This window comes from Bos mutus, chromosome 8 (genome assembly GCF_027580195.1).
Source record: "Bos mutus isolate GX-2022 chromosome 8, NWIPB_WYAK_1.1, whole genome shotgun sequence".
NCBI classification, from domain to species: Eukaryota; Metazoa; Chordata; class Mammalia; order Artiodactyla; family Bovidae; genus Bos; species Bos mutus.
Window position 1 is genome coordinate 56,635,339 of NC_091624.1, and position 25,542 is coordinate 56,660,880.

Here is a 25,542-nt window from a genome sequence, read left to right on the forward strand (position 1 = left end):
TGCAGAGTACATCATGAGAAACGCTGGGCTGGAAGAAGCACAAGCTGGAATCAAGATTGCCGGGAGAAATATCAATAACCTCCAATATGCAGGTGACACCACCCTTATGGCAGAAAGTGAAGAAGAACTGAAGAGTCTTGTGATGAAAGTGAAAGAGGAGAGTGAAAAAGTTGGCTTAAAGCTCAACGTTCAGAAAATTAAGATCATGGCATCCAGTCCCATGACTTCATGGGAAATAGATGGGGAAACAATGGAAATAGTGACAGACTTTATTTTCTTGGGCTCCAAAATCACTGCAGATGGTGACTGTAGCCATGAAATTAAAAGACACTTACTCCTTGGAAGGAAAGTTATGACCAACCTAGACAGCATATTAAAAAGCAGAGACATTACTTTGCCAACAAAGGTCTGTCTAGTCAAGGCTATGGTTTTTCAAGTAGTCATGTACGGATGTGAGAGTTGGATTATAAAGAAAGCTGAGTGCCGAAGAATTGATGCTTTTGAACATGGTGTTGGAGAAGCCTTTTGAGAGTCCCTTGAACTGCAAGGAGATCCAACAAGTCCTTCCTAAAGGAGATCAATCCTGAGTGTTCATTAGTGATGCTGAAGCTGAAACTCCAATACTTTGGCCACCTAATGCGAAGAACTGACTCACCTGAAAAGACCCTGATGCTGGGAAAGATTGAAGGTGGGAGGACAAGGGGATGAAAGAGGATGAGAGGGTTGGATGGCATCACGGATTCAATGGACATGAGTCTGGGTGGACTCCGGGAGTTGGTAATGGACAGGGAAGCCTGGGGTGCTGCAGTCCATGGGGTTGCAAAGAGTCAGACACAACTGAGTGACTAAACTGAACTGAATAGGCATTCTGAGCTAGAGTATTATATAACCTAAACATTCATAATGGTATGTGGAGACTAGGTCTGACAGTGGCCAGGATATAAGGAGAGATCAGCAAGAAGGTAATAAAGGGATTCAAACCAAAAAATGATGATGATTTGGATTAGGGTTGTAGCAGTACAAGTGGCAAAGAGAAGAAGGACTTAAGATCTATTCTGGAGATGGCACTAAAAGACACGGTTATGGAAGGAGAAGGCCTCCCTGGTGGCTCAACTGGTAAAGAACCGACCTGGCCATGCAGGACATGCCAAGAGACGCAGGTTCGATCCCTGGGTCAGGCAACCCACTCCAGTTATTTTTGCCTAGAAAATTCCTTGGACAGAGTAGCCTGGCAGACAACAGTCCATGGGGTTGCAAAGAGTCAGACATGACTGATCAAGCATGCACAAACACACGGAAAGAGAAGGGGAAGAGAAATTCAAGATACTTTGCAAAGATATGCAGAGAATGCTCAGTTGTGTACGGCTCTTTGCAACCCCATGGACCCACCAGGCTCCGCTCTCCAGGAATTTTTCAGGCAAAAATATTAGAGTGGGCTGCCATTTCCTACTCCAGGGAATCTTCCTGACCCAGGTATCAAACCAGCGTCTTTTGTTGTCTCCTGCACTGGCAGGCAGATTCTTTACCACTGTGCCACCTGGGCTTCCAAAGCAAAGACAGGCCCCAAGCAACTGGGTAGATGGTTGTACTATTTATTCACATGGGTCAGAAGAGAGGAGAAATGAACCTGTAAGTACAATCTTTGTAATTTTTAATTAGTATCTTTATAGAGTAGTTTTAGGTTCACAGTTATAGCTTTTTTAAGATTAGAAAAGTTTTATGTATAATGTGAAAAAGCAGAATGGAAAGAAACTTAAAGTAGCATATAATCATACCACCCAAAGGAAACTATAATGTTAACGAGTCCATCTAGCATTTTTTCAATGCATATATAAGCATTTTAAACAAAAATATCATGCTACCTATAGTTTAAAATGATTATTTTCCTACTCAGTGTATCAGAGAACATTTTCCCAAGCCTCTAAATAATGCTTTGACTACATCACTTGTAATGGCTGTATAGTACATGCCATTGTATAGGTATTAGAGTTCATTTAAGTGGTCCCCCAACTGGTTAAAGGTTAGGCTGCCAATTCTGTCTGATATGTATGGACAGTCACCATGGTTCAACAGTATATCAGTTAAGACAGTTCCTCTGCAAATTATAGACCACCCAGGTAAAAGTGACCTAATAATAGGGGTTTTTATTTCTCACATAACAAGTTTAGGGTTGGCTGAATGATAGCAATATCAAGGCTCTGGGTCAACATCTCTGGTTTTCCTGATCCCTCTCACATGCCATTTCCCCCAAAATGGCTGCTGCAGCACTGAACATTAACTGGCCCTTTCACAACCAAGGTAAAGCAGAGAAAAAGGGCAATTTTCTCTTTATGGGTCTTTCTGTTGACGAGGGGGAAAAAAAAAAAAGGCATCTCTTTACATCTCATTGCCTTGGACAGGGTTAATGCCCCACAGCTCATCTGTGAGGAAGGCTGGATGGAGCACCTGGATGTTTTAGCTTCCAAGAGTAGGAGGCAGGTTCAGCCTGAAGAAACAACCAAAAAAGTTGCCTTGACATTATCTTTGCTTGTAGACCATTTGAGGATACAAGCTTGAAAGAAACCTCAAAACAACGTTTGAGTTTTCAATCCAGGTAGACAGCAGCCTGAATTGTACTCCTGCCCTCAATAGTTTCTTTTCTCAGGTATTAACTGTGTCCATAAATTGCTTTGGGTCAACCTAGAGCAACATCTGGGGAAATAAAAAAAATATATACACATGACTGCCACTTTGCTATGGGATCACAATGGCCCTGGCCCTGTCAGTCACAGAAGACAACCTGGGCACTGAGATAAACTCTCCCCCCTTTACTTGAATCTGTCAAGGGAAAAAAATCCAGGAGACTCACAAAACAGAATAGCCACGGAGCTGCCTTAAAAAGGATGAAAAAAAGTGCCATTAAGTTTTACTTAAAAGCTTTAGGGGATAGGGTTAGCTCTAGGCCTTGCTTATTAGATCAATATCATCATTTAAGTTTGCAATATTACTAGATCTAGTGAAGCAGTTTTTCCCAAGTAGGATGGATAAAATTTTTCTCAAGATGGAGAAATGAGAGAAAAAGTACACAGTTTCTCATAAAGGAATGAGATAATTTCAAAAATAGGAGTCCCCCAACTCTCCCGGCAAACTCTACACATTCTAAGTTACTTATATCCCCCTTACTGGCTTCCCAGGTATCTCAAATGGTAAAGAAATCTGCCTGCAAAGTGGGAGACCTGGGTTCAATACCTGGGTCAGGAAGATCCACTGGAGAAGGGCATGGAAACCCACTCTGGTATTCTTGCCTGGAGAATCCATAGACAGAGGAGTCTGGTGGGCTACAGTCCATGGGGTCACAAAGAGTCAGACTAAGGGACCAACACACACACACTACTGGCCCAGCCCTCTGCTATGGTCCTCCAGAAGTTATCCCCCTCCCTCACCCACTACTTCCTCTAATGAGCTTACTTGTAAGGCTTTTGCTTTCACTGGTTAACTGCTATCCTAATTGGTATCCCCATGTGCTTGATTTATAACTTTGCATAAACATGATTTACCAATCTATGGATCTAGCCATCCCATGAAATCACAAGCACAGGGATCAAGAGGCAGGGACCAGTTCTTAGTCATCATTGAGCCTCAGAACTTTAAAAGATGCCTGTATGAACAGGAGACTAATAAAGTAGTCTCAAAGATTTACATGCCTGCATTTTCTTTTGATATAGTTATGTGAAGGTAGCTGCTGGCTCCAGATAATCCCTCCTAATAAAAAAAAAAAAATCCCAAGCAGTCATTATCATTAGTTATTCAAGATTAAGTGTTTAATGTGGTTAACTTATTTTCCACAATACCTATGACAATATCAACACAATGCAGGGTTTTTGTTTTTTTTTTTACCACCAATAGTTTAAGAAACTCACTCATCCCCTGGGCACTATTTAGAAACAAATTCAGTGTAACTTCTGATTTACAAGTTTCTGAACAATTATGCAGCAATGTCTCCTTATGATGCTCTAGACAACTGCCTTCTGTCTACACTCTTGCCAAAAAAGTACAGTACTGTATCAGGCTCTTGTGCAGTTTTTGATTCTTGCTAAGGCATAGGCTCAAACATTTTTTGTGTCGTTAAAGACTTTTTGTGAACCTAAGACAAAAATTTCTTCTCTGGACAATGTACGTCTTTCACAACCCCCAACACACAATTTTGCCAGTGCTTCAGGGAGCTAATGGAAAGCTTGATAGACAAGCATGAAATCCAAGATGCAAAGACCCAGGTTAAAAATACTTGTCTTGGTAGTGGTGTTTATGAAAACTTTTATTCTTATATATGACACTAAGTTACAACACCCGATGTTGTAGATGTCGTAGATAAGCTGACCACCTGATGTGAAGAGCTGACTCATTTGAAAAGACCCCAATGCTGGGAAAGATTGAGGGCGGGAGGACAAGGGGATGACAGAGGATGAGATGGTTGGATGGCATCACCAACTCAATGGACATGAGTTTGTGTAAACTCCAGGAGTTGGTGATGGACAGGGAGGCCTGGCGTGCTGAAGTTCATGGGGTCGCAAAGAGTCGGGACACGACTGAGTGACTGAACTGAAACTGAAGTTACAACAGACATAAAGAAACATAGTATGAGTCAGGAGTATTCAACCAATATGTGGAACTACACACACTTCAACTTAGCCTAACCAATCAGTATGGATATCAGGCACACCAGATTTCACTTTCCTCATTGAGGTCTGGACACTAAACACTGGACAATACTATACTGGATCTCAAGATAAAGAGCCTATTGATCCCAGAGTCAAAGAACAGCGTTGAAAGAACGAATAAGGGACAAGTGTAACAAAATGGTTAAATGGGTGCGTTCTGAAATCAGTCTAAGTTTGGTCCCCAGTTCTGCCACTTCCTCCCTGTGTGGCCTTCAGAAAACTACTTACCCCTTCAGAGCTTCAGTTTCATTATTTGTAAAGCTAGGACAATAATACTCCCTTCCACTTGGAGTGGCTATGAAGCTTAAACAAAATCATGTCTGCAAATGCTAAGCACAGTACTGACACAAAGCAAATACTCCATAAATGCCTATTTGTAATTACCCTTTGAGGAAGAAGAACATAAGGATAGGCATGTAAATCTAGAGAAATAGCTGACACAGAAGTCCCGCAAGTTCTAAAATAAAAATGTCACAGTCATCAAAACCAACAGGCTTACAAACCGTACAATGTTAGAAAACTGGACAGTACTTTTGTGGCTACTATCTCCAGCCTTGAATTCTATAGTTTTCATCTATAGGATGAAAATACTCTTAAATGCCTAAGATTCCCTACAAGTGACACACAGGATTATGTATTTCTAATGAGTCCATACTCCCTTCTTCTCAATCTTGGCTCAATATTATGGGGCAAAAACCCAAAATGCTAGGTCAAAATAGAATATTTGCTTATTTAACAAATATTTACTAAAGTTATTAAATAAACAAATTATTGCATGTTTACTGAACAATTATGAGTATCATACAAATATTTATTGAAAACAATGAGCTCCATATTGTTCTAGGCACCATGACTATAAAGGGAACAAGATCCCACCTGCCAGTGAAGGGAAATTCACAAATACACATGAACAAATAAATGGTAAAAGTTTTGAGGAAAATAAAAACAGGCTACTTTACACAGAATGAATTGGGTGTGAAAGAGCTACTAAAGTTTGCCAGCTAGGGAAGTCCTTTCTCAGGAGGTAACATTTAAGCTGAGATTTTAAAGAGGAGCATGAGGAAGACCATGTCAAGACATGGAAGAAGGGGTTTCTAGAAGGTAGAAGAGCTGATGCACGATCACTCAGTCAGGAAGATGCCTGGGGTGGCCAGGGATGGAAGAAAGAGACCAAAGGGGCTGAAAGAAGTCACATGAAGAGAGTGAAGAGTATGTGAAATAGAAGAGGTGGGTGAAAAGCCAGCTCACACAGAGACTTGCAGGCCATGGTAAGAAATTCAGACTTCACTCTAACCAAAATAAACAGCCATCAGAGACAAACTATAACCAGGGGAGCAATAAGATCCAATTAATATTTTAGAAAAAGACCACTCTGGCTGCTGTGTGCAGGAGGAAGAAGACAAAGACAGATGCACAAACAAGAAACCCGATCAAGAGGAAGTTGTAGGAGACCAGCGCAAGTACAGCACAGACCTGTCCTCCCCCTGGGGACAGGGGGAGATGGCCGAAGCAGGCATCTTAGAGAGAAAAGTCTAGAGGCAAAACAGACACCATCTTTAAAATGAGGTAAAGTTGTGCTATTGAGCTTAGATTCTTCGCATTCATCCATCAGCCAGTCTCTTGGATACTGACAGTTAAGGACTAGAGTTCTGAGGGGTACTGGGAAAGAAGGCAATCAAGAAAAAAAGAACACAAAAAAACACAAAATGGACTAGGGAATTATCAATCATCAAATCTACAGAAATCAAGACAGTGTGTCATGACTGGCAAAAGAAACCCCAAAAAAGACACCCAGTCTAATAGAACAAAATAAGAGTCCAGAAAATGCACCCACACGATACAGTCAACAGATTTTCGAAAAATGGTGTGGGAACAATTGAATTAAATATTCATCTAGGGAAAAGAAAAAGAAAAGAAACTCAACCCAAATCCCCGTATCTTACACCATAAACAAAATTTAACTAAAACTGGATCATGGTTCTAAAAGTAAAACTTTTACAAGAAAATATAAGAGAAAAATGTTTGTGGCCTTGGGTGAGGCAAAAGGTACTGAGAAACAACATCAAAAGTTAAGACTCATTTAAAAAAAGTCATAAATTAGACAATGTTAAAAACTCCTGCTCTTCAACAGACATAAAAAAAATTAAAGGATGACTACAGATTGGGAGAAAATGTTTGAAAAATACATAAAGTACTTATGTTGAATAATTTTTAAAAATCTCATTAATGATTAAAAAAACAGACTGAAGAAAAACAGACAAAGATGTGAACAAATACTTATCAAAGAAGATACAGAGATGGCAAATAAGCACAAGACACTCAACATCTTTAGCTATTAGGGAAATGCACAAAAACACAAGTACTACTATATACCTATCGGAAATGTCTAAAAATGCCCCAAAGCTATACCAAGTGCTAAAGAATGTGGAGCAAAGGTTCTTTCGTACATATTAGTGAGAGAAAAACAGAATGGTCATTTGGGGAAACTGTGTCAAGTTACAAGAACAAGACCATGTCAGTTACTTTAAACATATATTAACCACGACAACTTCTGGGGAAAACAACAAAATTTACAAAATTCTGTATGTTAATTTATTAGCACTCCATCCACAATCACCAAACCCTGGAGATAAGCCAACTGTCCCTTTCAAGGGATGAGTGGCTAAAACAAAGTGGTATATTCATACAATGGAATATTATTCAGCTATACAAACGAACTAACTGCCAATATAGGAAACCACACAGACAAATCTCCAATGTATTTTGCTAAGTGAAAATGAAAACTCAAAAGGCTACATAGTGCATAATTTCATTTATATGACAGTATCAAAAAGGATCATTTTGGGAGGGAAAAAGCCATCATGGGCAGTTGCCAGAAGTAGGGTAGGGAAAAGGACTGACCACAAAAAACAAGGGGATTTGGGATGGCAGAGCAAGGCAGGAGAGAAATATTCTGTATCTTGATAGTGGTGGTCGTCACATGACTGTACTGGATTGTCAAAATGCATAAAACTATAACCTTTAAAGGGTAAATTCTACTTTATGTAAATTGTACCTTGATAAATATTTTAAAGTATACATAATAATGAGTAAGTAATGCTCTGTATTTCAAATATTTAAAAAAAAATACAAATTTATAAATAAATGCAGCCTAGTTTTTACCATGTTTTCTATTACTTGTTTCTCTATTTTGCTGTCCTTGGACATTAACATTTTATCGAAATTAAAATGTGCTAATAAAAATTGATTTACATGTGGTAAAATGTGAAACCAAAAAGTTTACAAATACCAAAATGTTAGTAAGATGATTTAAATGTAATCTGAGGATCTTTTCGGAACATGTTTCATAAAACATTTAAAATACTCAAAGTAAAAATGAAATGTGCCTCTTTGATAGGCTGCAATGAATGAACAACTTGATGTAATGATTAAATTATTCTTGCTGCTGCTGCTAAGTCGCTTCAGTCGTGTCCGACTCTGTGCGACCCCAGAGAAGGCAGTCCACCAGGCTCCCCTGTCCCTGGGATTCTCCAGGCAAGAACACTAGAGTGGGTTGCTATTTCCTTCTCCAATGCATGAAAGTGGAAAGTGAAAGTGAAGTCACTCAGTCGTGTCTGACTCTTAGCGATCCCACGGACTGCAGCCTACCAGGCTCCTCCATCCATGGGATTTTCCAGGCAAGAGTACTGGAGTGGGGTGCCATTGCCTTCTCCGAAATTATTCTTACTAGTCTATAAAAGGTTTCCATCTTTTCATAAAAGTCCTTAGAAGTAAGATCACAAATGTATTTTTAAGTAGATTGATATCCTAGAGAGCTTTGAGGAGGACACACACCAACCATCCTTAAAACTTAGTCTAAGGCATCTATCCTCTAATTGCCTGTTTGGTGGGGAGCCTGTCTTCTCTCTCCCAGCTCTGAAGACACAAGGCAGGCTGGGTCTATGAGGGAAAAGGTCTGGCTACATGGGAGTTAGCTGGTGATGCTGTTTGTAGAAACATTACTGGGAAGAAGTCAGTAAGAGAACTAGAAAAGCAGAAGCAAAACTTGGTAAGGGGAGGAGGAGACCCAGGGTGGAGAGAGGCTTCACTCTCGGTTCAGACGGTAAAGATTCTTCTGCAGTGAAGGAGACCCTGGTTCAATCCCTGGGTTGGGAAGATACCCTGGAGAAGGGAATGGCCACCCACTCCAGTATTCTTGCCTGGAGAATTCCATGGACAGAGAAGCCCGCCAGGCCATAGTCCCTGGGATAGCAAAGAGCTGGACATGACCAAGCAACTAACACTTTCACTTCTCAACCAATACAAAAAGGAATAACAATGTGCAAGCTTGCAAGCTGCCTTGAGTGAAATCTTTTCTGTGTAACAGTTCCACCTAGTCTTCTGGACCCCAACACAGGCTCAACCTGCTGTGCACTGGTGTAAATGAAAGGCAGACAGGTCACTCCACCTTCTTCTAGTGGAAGCCAAAGCCCACGTGCTTTAAGCTAAGTCACATGTACCCACCCAGACACACTCTGCAGCTCCTCTAACACTGTTTGCCTAACTCTACCTGGAGCTACGGAAATGCATTTATTAGGGGAAAGGAGGGAGTGAAGGGCTTCTCTTGCAACAAGAGCAGAATAGTAGCATGTCAGGTTAGCAACAAATAAAAACAAAACTGACAAACTTCTAGAAATTTCTTCCAGAGAAGCTTTGTAACAGAAATCAACAGAGTGCATATCATAAACACAAATCAGAAATTTTGTTCCTTATCTAGGTTTTTTAGAGAGTTCTGAAGTAGAGACAGAGTTTTAAAATTACTTAAATATATGAGAGTCTTTGTTATGAAAGGAAATTACTGCCTCTTAGAGCCTCATCAAATTATAGCACAAAGATTAGATTATAGCTACATCACTCAGTAACACAATCCCCTGGATCCACAATAAATGAACAAGTTTAAAAAAAAAAAAGTGAAAGCAGACATACCAATATAAGAGGGAGAAATGTGAAGAATAACGTTAAAACTGCTTTTTTTGACTCAGATACAATCATGTTTATCATGCTTTGTGAAAGCAGGTAAGCAAAGCCCTACAACTGCAGAAGACCAACCCCCTACCCCCAACCTTAATCCCATCAATCTGTGTACATCAGGTAGCCAATGGCCAGCACTTTTGTAAAGACTTTAAGCTCCAGGTACACTGTCGAGTAATGACAAAGCTAGAATAACAATCTCTGATAAAACACAAATCTATTTTATAGCTTGTTTTTAAGTTTATTCCATATTATGTACATTTGGAAAATACCCAACAGTAACCAGATAGGAGAATAACAAGAAAGGGAAGCTCATTGAAAAGTAGCTTTCAGTTATTGTCAGTTCATTGAAAAGTAGTCATTTAAAAAATAAGGTAAAAGCTGAGATGTTAAAAAAAAAGTTTCATGCATAGAACTCACATCAGAAAACAAACTACGACTGTGGCACTTGAGTTCAATTGCCTGCCTATACCAGAAAGCCCCCTTAAAGAGGTTGAGACCTATGAGGTCAAATACTGAGCTTCTCAGATCCCCCAGGAAAGACATGGCTGCATCTGGAGAAGTGATTTCAGAACAGGAGTGGCTCTGGGGAAAGTGATCAGGGAAAGAGGGAACCTTAAAACAAGGTAGTCAATCACTACTTCAGGCAACTGAGCTCCATCCAGCTGGAACCCTCAGTGAAGGAATATATGCAAAATGCACTTCAAAATCACCCAACTAATGGAGAGGAGGGAAGCACTCCACTGAGTTTGGGATGATCCCATAGTGGGAAGAAACTCCTTCACACTCACAGGCAGAAGTGAAAAGTGGATTCCCCACAGTAAGGACTCGGGAAACACAAGAGCCTCCCAGGCAGCTGAGGAGAGGTGTTGCCAAGCCACAGAAAAAAACCTGTAATGGGAATGACGAGAGAAAGGTAGATAAGGAGAGTATGAGGGTAAGGTGGGCCCAGGAAGGATAACAACGCTTCCGCACTGCAGAGATACCTGCGCCCAAAGGGTTAACAGCATAACCGCTGCAAGTTTAACAATACCCCTGGAAAGCCCTTTATTAGCAAACACAGAAGAGAAAAAGTACAGCTCTCAGATACTTCAAACTTCTCAAATTTTGTGCTATTGGAGACTGTGATGTAAAGGAGGGGAAAACACATATACACATTTTTAATATATACACATATTCCTATCTATCAGGGCGGTTTTTGCCTAATGGCTAATTAGTTTATAAAAACAACAAGGGAAACTATCATAATGGTGGATCTAAATGTCTCTGAAACTTAAAATGGCTGTTTTTAAATGTATAATGGAAAAAGAAGGACATACCATTTTAAAATTGTCATACTGAAAGATGTCATGCCATAATGCCAATCTGAAATGCATATAGGGGTGGGTGTGTGTGTGTAATTTAAGAGCCAATCATATGACAAGGATAATAAAACAAAATGCTAAGATGAAGGGGGAAAAAAACCCCAAGGGTATTGTCTTTATTTTTTTTTTAACTAACTCAAATACATAGGATGGTAAAGGCAGAGTCATTTAAATCATTTCCTTAGTAATACAAGTAATATTTAAATAGATTTAATAGTGCTGCTCCAAACCAATGAATTATGGGTTTAAAACCTATTAAAATGTAATGTTTTTTTCCTAAGCTGAGAGGAGAGAGATTTAAATCCACTGAATTTTAATATTTCAGCCTGAGCTGCAGGAGGTAGAGAAAGTCCAAATGAACTATTCCATCAGCACCATTCAAGCATGAACATTTTAATCAGTTTTACTTCCTTGGAGTTCTCTAACACAGTTTACGCTGTCATTCTGAAAGCACTTAACACAGAGAGTGTGAAAAACCACCAAGGCTTGTTATTGCCTTCACAATTGATGGCAAATAATTTTGCAGACTTCCTATCATTAAAATGTCACTGCTAAAAATTGAGGTTCAGCATTTCTTGTGCTAAACTGCATTTTCCTACAACATCCATGGCATACCTGTTCTTAAGGATTTTTTAAGGAGGTGTGCTTTTTTTAAAAAATGCATATTTACATCATTTCTTTCCTCAAAGAGGTTAAGAAAGTGGAGGAAGGAATCCAGAGGAACCCCATTTCCTATTTTTACAGGCCAAACATTTTCTTTTCCAATGTCCATACTGACAAAACTTTTTTTCTTAATGGTAGTTTCTTTGGTGAAATTCTTATGAGGCTCCAACTTAGCCTCCTTTATTATTCACACAGCATGTGCTGATTATATAGTGTAATGGATTTAAAAAATATTTTAAGATAGTCAGATGACTCAATTTAATAATACAGGAAATGAAAACATCATTTCTAATTAGATCATATTACTGATTTAAAACTACAGTTTGTGTGTTGTTCCAACAGTGTGATCTTATAGAGATTCTAATTTAAAAACACGGTGGCTAGCAGGACACATGACATGATTTAACTCGATACAGAACATTCCCACAGCCCGTTTGGAGGAGCTCTGGGAAAGCTTCGAGGAAATGTGAAAAAACGAACAATTCAAAGCAAAACAGGAAATATTAACTATAGAAAGCAACACAGGCCTTTCCCTGGGTTTTTTTCCTTATAAATAAAAGACAAATGATATTTAACTTATTTCAATCTATCAACAGTTTTAAACTGAACATGACCTGTGAAAGAAATCATTATAACTGTGTTTCATTCCATTAAACACAACTAGCTTATTGTCAAGAGAACAAGCCGCCTCTCCAGGTTTCAGGCTCACTTCAGCTTTTTGCATTTAAACTGCATGGATCACTGGTTTGGCTCATTTACCAACGAAGGTAGAATAATATTGCAGAGTTAAAAAGGTGCTTCATCAGATTTCATTAAATTGGGGAACATTTGCGCTTGTCTGGATGGTGTGCCTACATATAAAACAGATACGCATGCAGTGGCAAATAAATGAAGGTCTGCAGGGGCTCAGATGGGTCTTTGCCTCTCAGGAGGGAAATTTCCCTTGGTGCAGAAAATCACTGTTGACTACCTAAAAAATTAAGTCACAAAAATCTAAAACTGACCCCTCATCACTTTTGGCAGCAGGTCAAAATATCACCACCTCACAACACAGCCATGCCTAACGGGGCACAGAACAGCAGGTGCATTTAAAGGTACACAATGTTGTAACTCTGAAAGGTACTGGACACAAGGCAATTAAGAAGTGCTAAAACAAAGAAAAAGAACAGCAGCCACAGAAATGCATCAGGTGAGCTGGTTGTGATGGGGATCTTCCCTTTGCACTTGGTTTGTGATTTCCCAAAACTGCTGGTTTTGTTTTTCTATTTCTGCAATCTGTTTTTCAGAATAGTCAGATTACGTGATTTTGATTCCATTTTCAGCTCAGATACAAATAATTTGGAATTGCCACCAAATCCACAGACTACAGCACACACTGCTTTGACAGCATGCAGCTCTACTGAATTAGTTCTTCAAATAAGTTTTTAGGTCACCAAATTAGCTTTAATAATTAAACCCATATATGCACAATATGTCTGTCAGTTACTCAGCTACAGTCTAATAAATCATCTTCTGCCTGAGAAAAGGCAATCTGCCATCCCATTCAATACAAAGTATGTAAAAATGAAATAGATATAATAAAACAGTGTTAAAAATATATCTGATGTGACAAAAGAAAGGGAACTTGTTCTGCTTTTATATCTTCCCTCATATCTTTAAGCAACATCCAACACAAAACAATGCACTTTTGATTTAGATTAATCTCGCCACTGTACAGACAGTAACTACTAAGACTGAAAAAGAAACAAAAAAACATTCCAGAAAAGGCTGTCCACCAGACATGAGATAGGCCAGCTACCTGTATTTCAGAAGTTCATATAAAAATAAACACCACACCAGAAATGACCCAGGAGGCTCTCCTATGGGTCCTCACCCACACATTCTCTCCTTCAACAGGAGACAGGATAGCAGGTGGGAAAAGTAGGTTCTATGCCGAGTGACCTTGAGAGATTTGGTAACCGAAGTATATCCCAACAGGAACGCAACAAGTGCTTCAAGCAAACACAGCGCGTATGAACATATACGCTAATGTGAAAATTCAAGCTCTCTCAGTGTTTAAAAAGAAAATTATTACACTGCCGTTCTCTGGAATTTCTGGAAATAAAAACTAATTGTGAAATGTATTCATCTCTCATCTCTCCCCTACCCCCGGGACACAGAAAATGTACAAGAAACGAGTCTCTACATGGCTTGTTGTGATTCATCCTCTTCTTTCTAAGGGGCACTTCCAAGGAAATAAAGGTTACTCTTCTCCATTTACTATGCCTTCTAATCTATTACCAGTATTTTCTTGTGGTCAGAGGGACACAAAATAGAGCTCAAAATAGCCCATTAAAAAACAAGTTGCAATCAGACTATAGTTCCACCACCATCGGCAGCCATCCCAGAGTTCTGATTTCCTTGTTAAAAGACAGAGGCATAATTGAAGCAATATCTTCACTTCAGATTGATTATCAGGCGACCCTTATCCGCATCTTCACTCAGCAATTTGAATTTTAATGAAAGTAAATGGAATAATTAGCATTTCAAAGTGTGTTTGATACACTGAGGGCAAAAAAAGAGAAAAGACTTTTGTGTATAATCTATACACGAGAAAGTATTGGGGTGGGGGCAGGGGGCAGAAAGAGGAAAGTACAGTTGACATGTCTTCATTAAAACAACCTACAGAACCACTTCTAACAGCTGCATAAACAGAGATGTGAATATTGTGCTTTTTTCAGCTAGGATTTCTTGCCTTTCTAAGTTTTAGCACCTTTTTTATTACTGGTTACCTTAACTGAGGAGAATAAAAATGTAAGTGGAATTGGAGTAACTGCTCTAACCCATGAATTCCAGCAGGATTTCTAAGCAATGTTACTGGTACTATGAGGGATTTTCCAAACAGGCCGCTGATTTTGCAAAAAGCTATATAGTCATCTATCATTTTTACTACAAATGGACACTAGTCTAAGAACCACTCATCAAAGGGGAGGAAGAATAGCAGAGAGATGTGAAAATGTATATTTTATTTCACTAAACATGATATTAAGACAATCTATATTTGAGGAAAGATAAAAGAAATCAGGTCATTTTAACATTAGGGCAATCTGTGTCTTTTGACTGGCAATAGGCTAGTGACAGAGGCTGATTGAGAAGGAAAGAAATACTATGAAAAAGAACTACTCAGTCTCCCTAGGGGAAGAATTTTCAGGAACATGTCAATTGGAATTGGTGAGAATGTGTCCAGAGTTTCTGAGGTAGCCATCAAACTTTGTGAGATTGAAGGCAAAGTGCTCCATTTCACTGTGTGATCCTCTACTGCCTTTTGCCTCTTCAACTGAACAAAATTTAAAGAGAGAGCGAGAGAGAGCCAGTGACAAACACTAAGATGATCAGAGCTAAAATGGAAAGGCCACGTACCCCAATGATGGCGTTCAGTTCTGCCATGGTCACCTGCTTGGCCCGTTCCACAGCCTGCACCACTTGTTGCTGGTGCTATAAATGAAGATCAGAAACAGAATACAATTATTTGTTTTCTGGTCAGTCAAGAACAGCTTTTCCTAACATGTCCTCTAACTTTAATTACATGCAAAACAGGATTCAGGGGGTCTCCATATTCAAATAAAAGCCCCGAGTGGTGGAAGACTAACTGTCTAGGGTACCTCTGTTTCTACAAAGCTAAGGAGTAACTGGACGTCCAATCACAGGGATCATCCCTGCGCCCCCATGAAGGATGCTCGCTTACAACTGATAGAAGCAGTTAAGTTGTACTTTCGAGTCAGTAGTACACTGTGACCCAACATCTTCCGATACAGTAACAAAACAAAACAACCCATCCCACCTGCTTTCTCTGTATCCCCTTACTCTCTGCCACCAACAAAAAATATGTTTTGAAAATATTTCCTATAAGCACTTATTTTTAAGTTTCCACCTGGTATTTGCTAGAGAAGACACTAGAAGGACACACAGACTTCAATGTTTGTTTCTTCTGTAAACGTGAAAAAGTGCTCGTATTTTTACTTCTGCCAGGAAGGGCTGCATATTTAAAAGATATTAAAAATGTACAACTCTTGCCAACAGTAAAGTTTAAGGACTTCAGGTATTTCTTTTAAATGCAATAGGAAAACTAAAATCCTAAAGTTATTTTTCTTTTGAAAACTTAGGATGGAGAGTATAGGAAAATCCCTCTGACCACGATTCAACTCTAAAGAGAAAAAGCAATATCTGATTTTAGTAATTTTTCTAATATAAGAATAGTTAAATGGCGTAGAAGTCTCTGCCTGGAGGCACTCATACCTGGACATACACAAGTACTTACACAAGTACCCCAAAATGTAAATATTATTCCCAACTAAATACACTTGAACACTCTAGTACATACTCAATTCAGTCTAAAATAGGTCTTTCGTGAATATTTTTCAACTCGGTTTAGTAAATGAAGAGCCAAAGACTGTGCTATGAAACAGGTACTCCTCTGTGTGGCTGGGAAGAGTCTTTTTTTGGTTGATTCCAGTTGAGAAATGTACTAATTTCTCTACTGATCTGAAGTGCATATGAAGCTCAGCTATCATACTACTTAATGCACAGAAAGAGCAAGGCCATCAGTTCTATGTAACCTACCTAATACTACATTCCAAAGTACCCAAACACACAGTTACTGGGATAAACTTGGTGACCACTATTTCCATCTCCCAGCTGAGTAGGGTGGTAGTGGGGGAGGTGACGTGCGAAAGGAAACTGCTTTAGTTTATCTACATGTGGTGTCTTCACTCTTGATTTCCTAATCTTTATTTTATGCCCATGAATAAAGCAAAGCAAGTTGTCAAATAATAGATCAGTGCATTATACCTTGATTCTTTTAATTACAAGAGTTTATTTCCAAATAAGAGCTTCAGAAGCAATTCCCCAAATCTTGATAGATATTTCCATCTATCTTTAAAATATTTGCCAAAGTGAAATAATTCACTTTACTCTTTCTCTGAAAGTAAAAATCCTAAAGATTCATGAAAACACTAGAGGGAACAGAGAGGCATAGGTGATAAAAACGGCCAATCATAGTCATTCTCCTCTGAAGACTACCTGACCATATCATATATGTTTACTGAACAGCTTCCATGTGCCAAGCACAGAGCTCATATTTAGATTTAGGACAAATCTTGTTGTCAGCATAGTGAAAACTAGCAGCACTTGCAAAGTAGAAAAACCAAACAAACAAAAACCCTGCAGAAGATCCTGGGAATTAGCTAATACTCAAAGTGAACTTATGGACAAAAATTTTTATGGCATTTTCTACCTTTTACTTTCCAACACTCAACAATGGCTGCTCAAAACTTCCAAGAAACTAAAAGCCAAAGGAATACATGTACACTTATCCAACACACATATCTCATTCCATTCATGCACCCATTCGTTAAACTCAAGTTTTTAAAAGCTCTTACCCTGTGCCATTTCTGTACATTACTTAAACACTTCCATATACTGAAATATCATCTCCTTCACATTGAGTATTCAAAGAACAGTTCCATGAGAGAGAGATGCAGAAAATACATCTTGTTAGGGCCTTTCTACCATGAAGATTGCTCAACTCTTGCTTCAGAAACTGGATTCCAACTGCCAAGATGAGCAGAGATGCCTTAGGCAGTGGGGATATCTTTCTGACTTGGCATTAAAATCAGGTACATTTACTGAGAAAACCAGAAACACACCAGTGAACCGTAACACTGACATCAGATGCTTTTATAGAAACTCTTGCTAAAGAGCTAAAATGACAATGGAAGTCATGATTCAGCTCCTTCCTTTTCTATCATGGCAATGGCCATGGGCTAATACCACAACTGAACTTTACCTGTAGTTCAGGATTTTACTTCCCTATTTCTGCTTACAACTGTGAATCATATGGCACTTAAGGACTTTTTCAACAGGGGCTCCCTAAGACAAAGAATGCACCCTCCCTTGTGAGTTCTGAAAGCACCAGAAACACTCCGACACTGCTCACCTCAGCCACACATTAACACTGTATCACACCCTGAAGAAGCAGCAGGAAGGGCAAATGATCATAAAAGAATGAACACTGAAGGAAGAAAACCCAAAATACTCTCACAAGTGCACCCAAAGAGGCACTGTTTTTCCATTTTCAAATTTTAACATATTAAGCTCTCTGGCTCAGAAGATACAGCAAGTTTTCACATCTTCTTACAACTGTGATCGCTCTCCCATTATGTCTGCCCTCTCTTCCTCTTCTCTTCTCCTTCCCCATCTGCTCCTCTCCTCCCACTCCACCCACATCTCATTTCCTCTCCCACTTCCTGCCGATCTCCTCTGTGGCCTCACCGCAAGTGGTGACAGCCACTCTAGCCCCAGTAAATCTGGAGGAGCAAGAGTCCTGTGACCAGTCTCACTGCTCAAGCTGCTCACTCAGATACTCAGTCTGAACTTTCTATCAGTATCACCAAGTAAGGAGCCACTAGGAATGTATTAATAGCCACAGGTCTCTGAGAGAGGAGCCTCCAAAACTGGGATTTGGAAGAGGAAAAAAAAGGTGGGGGGGGGGGGGGAACTCAGATATTTATTCTTTAAAATACTGTGATTTATCATTTTCTAAAAAAATCCAAAAGAACACAAACAAACAAAAATACCTCGATTCTGATTATGGCTGCACAACTCTGAAGATTTACTAAAAATTACTGAATTGCACACCTAAAATGATTTTATGATGTGTAAATTACATCTCAATAAAATACTGTGATTTAGGGAATACATGCATGGTTGTAAAAAAGGACTAGTAAAATGAAACTCTATACATTAAATCACTTGCCTACTTAACTTCTATCATCATAAAATTACCTTTTGCACTTAATCAGTTAAAGTACTGAAAACATTTTTTCCTACAAGAAAGAGACTAAAACAATATAAGCTTATGATAAGTCCAATAAAGCCTACTGAAAATTAGGCATTTACAAACCACGAGAATATAGATTCCTTATATGTTGAACATACGTTTCACAATACCTGCCATGGCAATACTTTGGGACATGGCAATAAAACTTTTTTAAATCTAAAAAACTTTAAAAAACTACATCACAACTTAAGAATTTTTTTTTTAATATCACTCTTTTTGATAGGGGTAGTAAGGACAGATATGTACAGGGAACTAGGTTTCTTCTCCAGATATGTGGAGATGCAAAAGTGAGAAAGAGATAATGCCACTCCCCCCACACTCACATATATCTTCCATAGGTGGCACAGTGGTAAAGAATCTGCCTGCCAATGCAAGAGATACAGGAGACGCAGGTCCAAGCCCTGGGTCAGGAAGATCCCCTGGAGTAGGAAATGGCAACCCACTCCAGTATTCTGACCTGGAAAATCCCATGGACAGAGAAGCCTGGAGGGCTAGAGTCCACGGGGTCGCAAAGAGTTGGACATGACTGAGCACACACACACACACACACACACACACACACACGTCGTGTCCCTCCCACACACACACAATTCACACAGAGCATCTTATAATACAAGGATTTAAACGACAAGGGAAGATTATTAGCAGGAATGGTTAGCGCAGTTCCTGAGGCAACAAGGAAAGGCTTTGTTTTCTTATTCATTCATTCAATTATTTATTAAGCACCTACTGTGTGTCAAGCACTGTGGTAGGAACCAAGATTAATGAATAAGACAGTGAATACTCAAGAGGTTTTGTAATTACAACTGCAGGATAGTTTCCACAAAGATGACAGGATGCTACACAATTGCTTATCAGAAAAACAGCTAATCAAACCTTAGAGCTGTAGAAAGATTCTTTAAGGAAGTGGTCCTAAGAACTGAGACTAGGAGAACGGTCAGGAGTTCTGTGAGTAAAAAGGAAGGAGAAACGAAGCGGAGGCAGAGGGAACAGCTTGGATAAGGTCCCGAAGTATAAAGAAACATGTCTATCAAGAAACAGAAAGAATGTGTGGCTGCAGAAGGACGGTGGAGGAGGGGACAAAGTTGGAAAGATATGGCAAGGTAGGATGCTGAGGCCCTTCCTGGGCATAGCAAAGACACACATGGGAAACTCTTTCAAGAGGAAGAGGTATTCACAGGTCAACAGAGGTAGGCATTCACATGTCATCTGAGTATGGTGCAGGCATACTCCACAGAACCACATACTAGAGGGGAGTGAACTCTGCGAGGCAGGAGGAGCCAAACAGTGAAAAGCTTTGCATGACAGGCAAAGAAGCTGGACTTTACCCTGGGACGATACTTCTTATTTAAAAATTTTAAGCTGCGGAGTGCTATCAGTTCTGCATTTTAGTCAGATGGATCCGGTAATAGTGAAGAAGGTGGATGGCAGGGGGGGTGAACCAGATTAGAGGAAGAGAGCTAATGCAATATTCTAAAGGGAAAGATACTGGGGCCTGAACTCACAACCTCATGCACAAGCTTTATCCACTTTGGGGCAATGGGCTCTATTATTGAGTAGAAATCGATCTCCCTGTAACTTCTTCCCACCCAATTTGCCTCTAATTTCTCTTCCACAGTAGTGCACCTCAAAGATTTGAAAATGGCATGATGCATGTTTTCAATTTTCTTCATTCCAGGTTAAACATCTCGAGGTCACTGTCTCTCAGAGACCCATCCTTCTAGATACTCCTCTGATTGTACCCAACATGCCCATCCAGATTCAAGTGGATCCTGAGCAGATCAAACCCCAGTAGAAGTGTCACTCCATGTCTATTAAGTCAGACTAAAATCCACTGAGCCTTCTTCAGCAGTTTACTAGCACAAATAAGCTTTAAATTTAACCAAAATCCTTCTAGTCAGTCTTTCCTAAATATTATTCCAAGGAATGTTAGTCCCCTAAGAAATTAGGTATTACTTACACAAAATTTTAAAACTCACAAGATTTAATTCAACTAACACCAGGCAAACTGCTCATTTGCTCAGTTTCAAATCTCAAAAGAGGGCAAATACGTACGCAGGCCTTTCCAAATAATCTTGGCTGTGGAACTTTGGCTCTCAGGACACACTTTGGAAACTGTCGCCTGTGTCTTTCTCGTACTGACCACGTGGCCTTGTCTTCATCATTCTCAAGAACTCACATGCAGGCAAGGCGTTCTTTATTGATATGTCCAATAAGCTCTACAGGTCCAGAGCATTCCAACACAAAACTCCGCGATGTTGGAAATGTTCTAATCTGTGCTGTAGTGCCTAGCCAAATATGGGTGGATAGTGCACCCGAAACGTGACTACTGTGACTGAGAAACTGAGTTTTTAACAATATTTAACTTTGAAAAGTCAAAGTGAAAGCATTAGTCACTCAAGTCATGTGCACTCTCGGCGACCCCGTGGACTATAGCCCTCCAAGCTTCTCTGTCCAAGGGATTCTCCAGGCAAGAATACTGGAGCGGACTGCCATTCTCTTCTCCAGGGGAACTTCCTGACCCAGGGATCAAACCTGGGTCTCTCACATTGTAGACAGATTGCTTACTATTTGAGCCACAAAGCCACTCATATTTAACCTTAATTTAAATCTAGATAGCCACTTATGGCTATGGCTACAATGCAGCTCTAACCTAAGGTACCTTAAAGCTTAGGTCCAGTAATAATCCAACTGCTATCTAACAAAAAGTCAAAGAAATGAGTCAGGTTCTCAAATATGTACCAATTTTCTTGGACACATACTGATAAGAATTGGCATTGCTGCCTTTGGAAGGAGGCCCACATTTGATTAAGTGTGTTCAAAATAATGATTTGAATTATTTTTCTTTTTCTTGTTTATATTCACAATGCAAGGCAAAAAAGCCTACAGAAAAAAAGTTCTCCCTCTTGAGAACCATCTTTCATTTCCTAAGGGGAAGCAGGTTATGATGCTACCATAAGGATCTCACCAAGTATCCAACTGTCAATCAAAATATACGACCATGCAGAACAAGCCAATTAGTCAACCATGGAACATGGGACAGGATTATGCTCTGATGCCTCATTCAGTGTTGTAAGAAATAATGTTTTAAATGAAAGGCTGCCCAATGTAAAAAGTAGAAAACTGGTCCAAATCCTCAAAAGCCCCGATCCAGGTGCGTTAGTCATTTTAGGACATTCCTTAGACATGACAGCACGTCACAACACATTACCAACACTGATAAAATGGCATGAATGCGAAGCAGACATGTCCGGTGAAGGCTGCTGGCACTTAATGAATGATCTCGGAAGATGGTCTTACAGGTGTCACTGCATACTTATCAGGGGATCCCTGGTGATTTCAGCCAAGCTCTCCTACATCAAACCATGTTATCCACAAGCCATTGATTCCTTACAAAGTTAACAAGGAATAAGACAAGTTAACCTGGTGCCATTATGAGGCGAGAACACTGCCACCAGTCCATGTAACCACTGCATTTTGTTCATTTCCTCCCTAAGGCACAATATGAAAGTGACTGATCACAGTTTTCAACTTCTATTTTCCAATTATTCTATACATGCAAAATGCAGTTCAGAGTAATTCAGTATCATGTTAAGCTAGGTGCCAAAAAAAATTTAAAAAAAAAAAAAAAAAACAGCACTACACATACAACTGTACCTCATAACATAGTGAAAGGTTTTGTTTTTCATCAAATTAAAAAGACCAAATTTATGGAAAGTAGAAATACGAAACAGAAATTCATGTGTCATTTGATTTGACTGGCTATCTTAGCCTACTGGAACTTATGGTATCAGTATTATACAATTGTAATTACTATATAATTGTGTATTATTTTTCTACTATTTAAATGCAAGGTAGACCACCTAAATAAACCTATAGAATTCTAGAGAAAACACAACTACTTGGTACTACTACTCATTAGAAAAGCTAACAAGGAAATAAAAAGTTTTAAGTTAAAATTAAATTTGCCCTCAAAGCATTCAAGTTGGAATGTTCCCTTTTCTTTAGATAAATATAAGAATAAAAGTAAAATGGCTTAAAATTTTTACTTCTAAAAATTCTAATGATCAGAGAGCTTTTTTGTTAAAATGTGTTCAAAACAATGATTTGAATTCTTTTTTTTCTTCCAAGTTAATAATCACGGATGCAAGGCAAAAAGAGCTGCTCACTCCAATCTGGGCTCCTCCACAGCCTCCAAGAAGCCTGCTTTCTGCTTAAAGAACTCAAGAAATAAAAAACCTCAGCAAAGGAATTGCAGAAGTCTAAAGGAGGAGGGTAATATTTATCTCCTTGGCACCGAAGGCCCTAGAAACAAGTTGTAACAACCTGTTGAAAACAAGGTTAAAGATGAATAATGTAATTTCTCCAAATCTAACGATGACCATGGTTTAATAAATGGGAATTAGGAAGCCACTGGTCCTAAGGAACCACGTCCTGTTCTTTCACTGTGTCCAGTTAGGTACAAACATACCTTTCAGGTTACTTCAGGCTGTGGATACAAATGGCTTGAAGTCCAAGACACTAAAATGGATCAAATTGGTGCTGCAAAACAATCAACCTGAGCTACTTTTTCCTGAGATGTCTTAAAATGCCACAAAACCAAGAATGACTTATCCAATTTATTTTCCATGATTTGGAGGGGAAGGAAACTATCAAAAAATTGTGATTCCATTTTTTCCAGCTCAAGGACAAGATGTATGCACAAGAGTGTGTCTGAGATAGACGAGGGGTATGTCTGAGATAGATATAATGTAAGGGTTCACAAATGTTCCACTTATCAGAAGCTATTTCCTTAACAACAAGCAGCATTTTCCTTCTAGCAAGGCTACTGTAAAATATGGCAGGCCTATGAGTGATTCCTATAACCCAGTCTTCAATTAAGAGGTGTCTTCAAAAGTCTCTGTGCTTTTTACAAAGTATGGGCATAAACACAGGCTGTGCATCTAGATCTAGACAGCCCACAGGGCCCACCACTGTTTAAGTCAGGTTCCTTTCCACCCTCTGTGGATGTATGAATGATAAACAATACTTGATGGGTGACTCTTTTCCCTACAGTTTAGACCCTGGAGGAGATTTCTATAACAAGAACTATGCATTATTTTATCTTTTCTGTGATTGCTAAAATATGGGTTGTGCTGATTATATAGTCAGAGCTAAAGTTTGTAACAAACACATACCATTGGTTCAATATGACTTCCCTTCAAATCAACACTGGCAATAATAATAATGCTCACTATTTTATGCATAGCACTGTATCTAGAAACAATTGCTAGCTGTCTCCTGAAATCCTTTCTCTTCTGTTAAGTTTAAGTTTTAGGTGGGCATACTCAGCTAGGACTGCACTTCCAAGTCTCCCTTGCAACTAGCTATGGGCACATAACTAGGCACTGGCCACTGCAAAGTGAGCACAAATGGGAGCAGCATTCACATCATGTCCTTAAGAAAGAGAAAGCACATGTCCTGTCTCATCCTTCCTGCTGGCTGGGGGAGGACATGGTAGTGCAAGCATGATGAATATCAACAGAGAAGGAAGTTGACTTCACAATATTGTGGAGTCACCAAATTAGCTACAGGTGCTTCTATGCAAACTGTTATTTGAGAGGAAAACAAACTTGCCCAAATCACTATTCCTTTAGTCTCTTTAACAGCAGCCTGATGCCCAGCTAGGTCTTTTACATGATCACTAGTCCACAAAGCTCCATCTAGTCAAGGCTATGGTTTTTCCAGTGGTCATGTATGGATGTGAGAGTTGGACTGTGAAGAAAGCTGAGCGCTGAAGAATTGATGCTTTTGAACTGTGGTGTTGGAGAAGACTCGAGAGTCCCTTGGACTGCAAAGAGATCCAACCAGTCCATCCTAAAGGAGATCAGTCCTGAGTGTTCATTGGAAGGACTGATGTTGAAGCTGTAACTCCAATACTTTGGCCACCTGATGCGAAGAGCTGACTCATTTGAAAAGACCCTGATGCTGGGAAAGATTGAGAGCAGGAGGAGAAGGGGATTACAGAGGATGAGATGGTTGGATGGCATCACCGACTAATGGACATGGGTTTGGGTGGACTCCGGGAGTTGGTGATGGACAGGGAGGCCTGGCGTGCTGCGGTTCACGGGGTCGCAAAAAGTCGGACACGACTGAGCGACTGAAGTCCTCATATAGCAACCCTGTAGTACAGGTGTCCCATTTTTCAGATAAGAAAACTTCAATCCAAAAAAAATAAATAAATAAAAGTATTGTGTTCAACATGATAAAAGAAGCAAGTGGCTAAGCCAGGATCTGGTCCCAAGTCTGCCTGACCTTGGGCTCTTAGTACACTGCTTCACGAATAACCTAATTCTTTCAACGAACTCTGCTCCTTATTAGGGAAGCAACAAGTTTCTGAAAAATACAAACATTACTCTGGGGAAAGAAGACTTTCAACTATCACATAATACATTACCATCTACTGACCTATAGTCTATTAGAGGTTTGAAGTTCTCAAATGTCTTAAGAACACCTGTCAGTCACCATGAAACATACTCTCAAAAATAAACTATTCCATTTTATAATTCAAGGGGGGGAAAGTCCAAAAAGCACAAATGTCGTCTAAGTAAGATCCTTAGCTAGTGCCCAATATTTACTTAATGCTTAATCTAATAGGATAAGAGAATACTTACTGGTTTCCCAAAAATATTCCCTCCGTTCTGAAAGATGGTATTCCCTCAGTTCTGGAAGATGGTCTGTGTGGAGCTAACCACCCACTGGCTGCAAACAGCCTCTGGAGCTGCAGGCCTAGCTCACCTCACAGGAAGACCGCCAGCCAGTCCTTTTGGAAGCATTACCTTCAACTCCTCCCAGTTTTTACCAAGTCCCTCCTCTCCAAATGCCTTGGGACCCAAAATAAGCTGGAATAAAATTCATTTGCCAAGAAATGTTGAAACAACGACAACTACTG

The 25,542-nt window shown here is 39.6% G+C and overlaps 1 protein-coding gene across 11 annotated transcripts in view; it reads right to left on the bottom strand.

Moving 5' to 3' along the window:
* The window catches only part of TLE4 (TLE family member 4, transcriptional corepressor), a 151,359-nt gene that overhangs the window by 81,909 nt on the left and 43,908 nt on the right, over window positions 1-25,542 (bottom strand). For 7 of the 11 annotated variants that reach the window (XM_070375729.1, XM_070375728.1, XM_005907019.3 and 4 more), the window contains one exon: window positions 15,134-15,208. The exons of the other annotated variants lie outside the window; for them this stretch is intronic. In XM_070375729.1, the coding sequence (XP_070231830.1) occupies window positions 15,134-15,208 (75 nt within the window). The remainder of the gene's footprint in view (window positions 1-15,133; window positions 15,209-25,542) is intronic. 11 annotated transcript variants of the gene reach the window in all.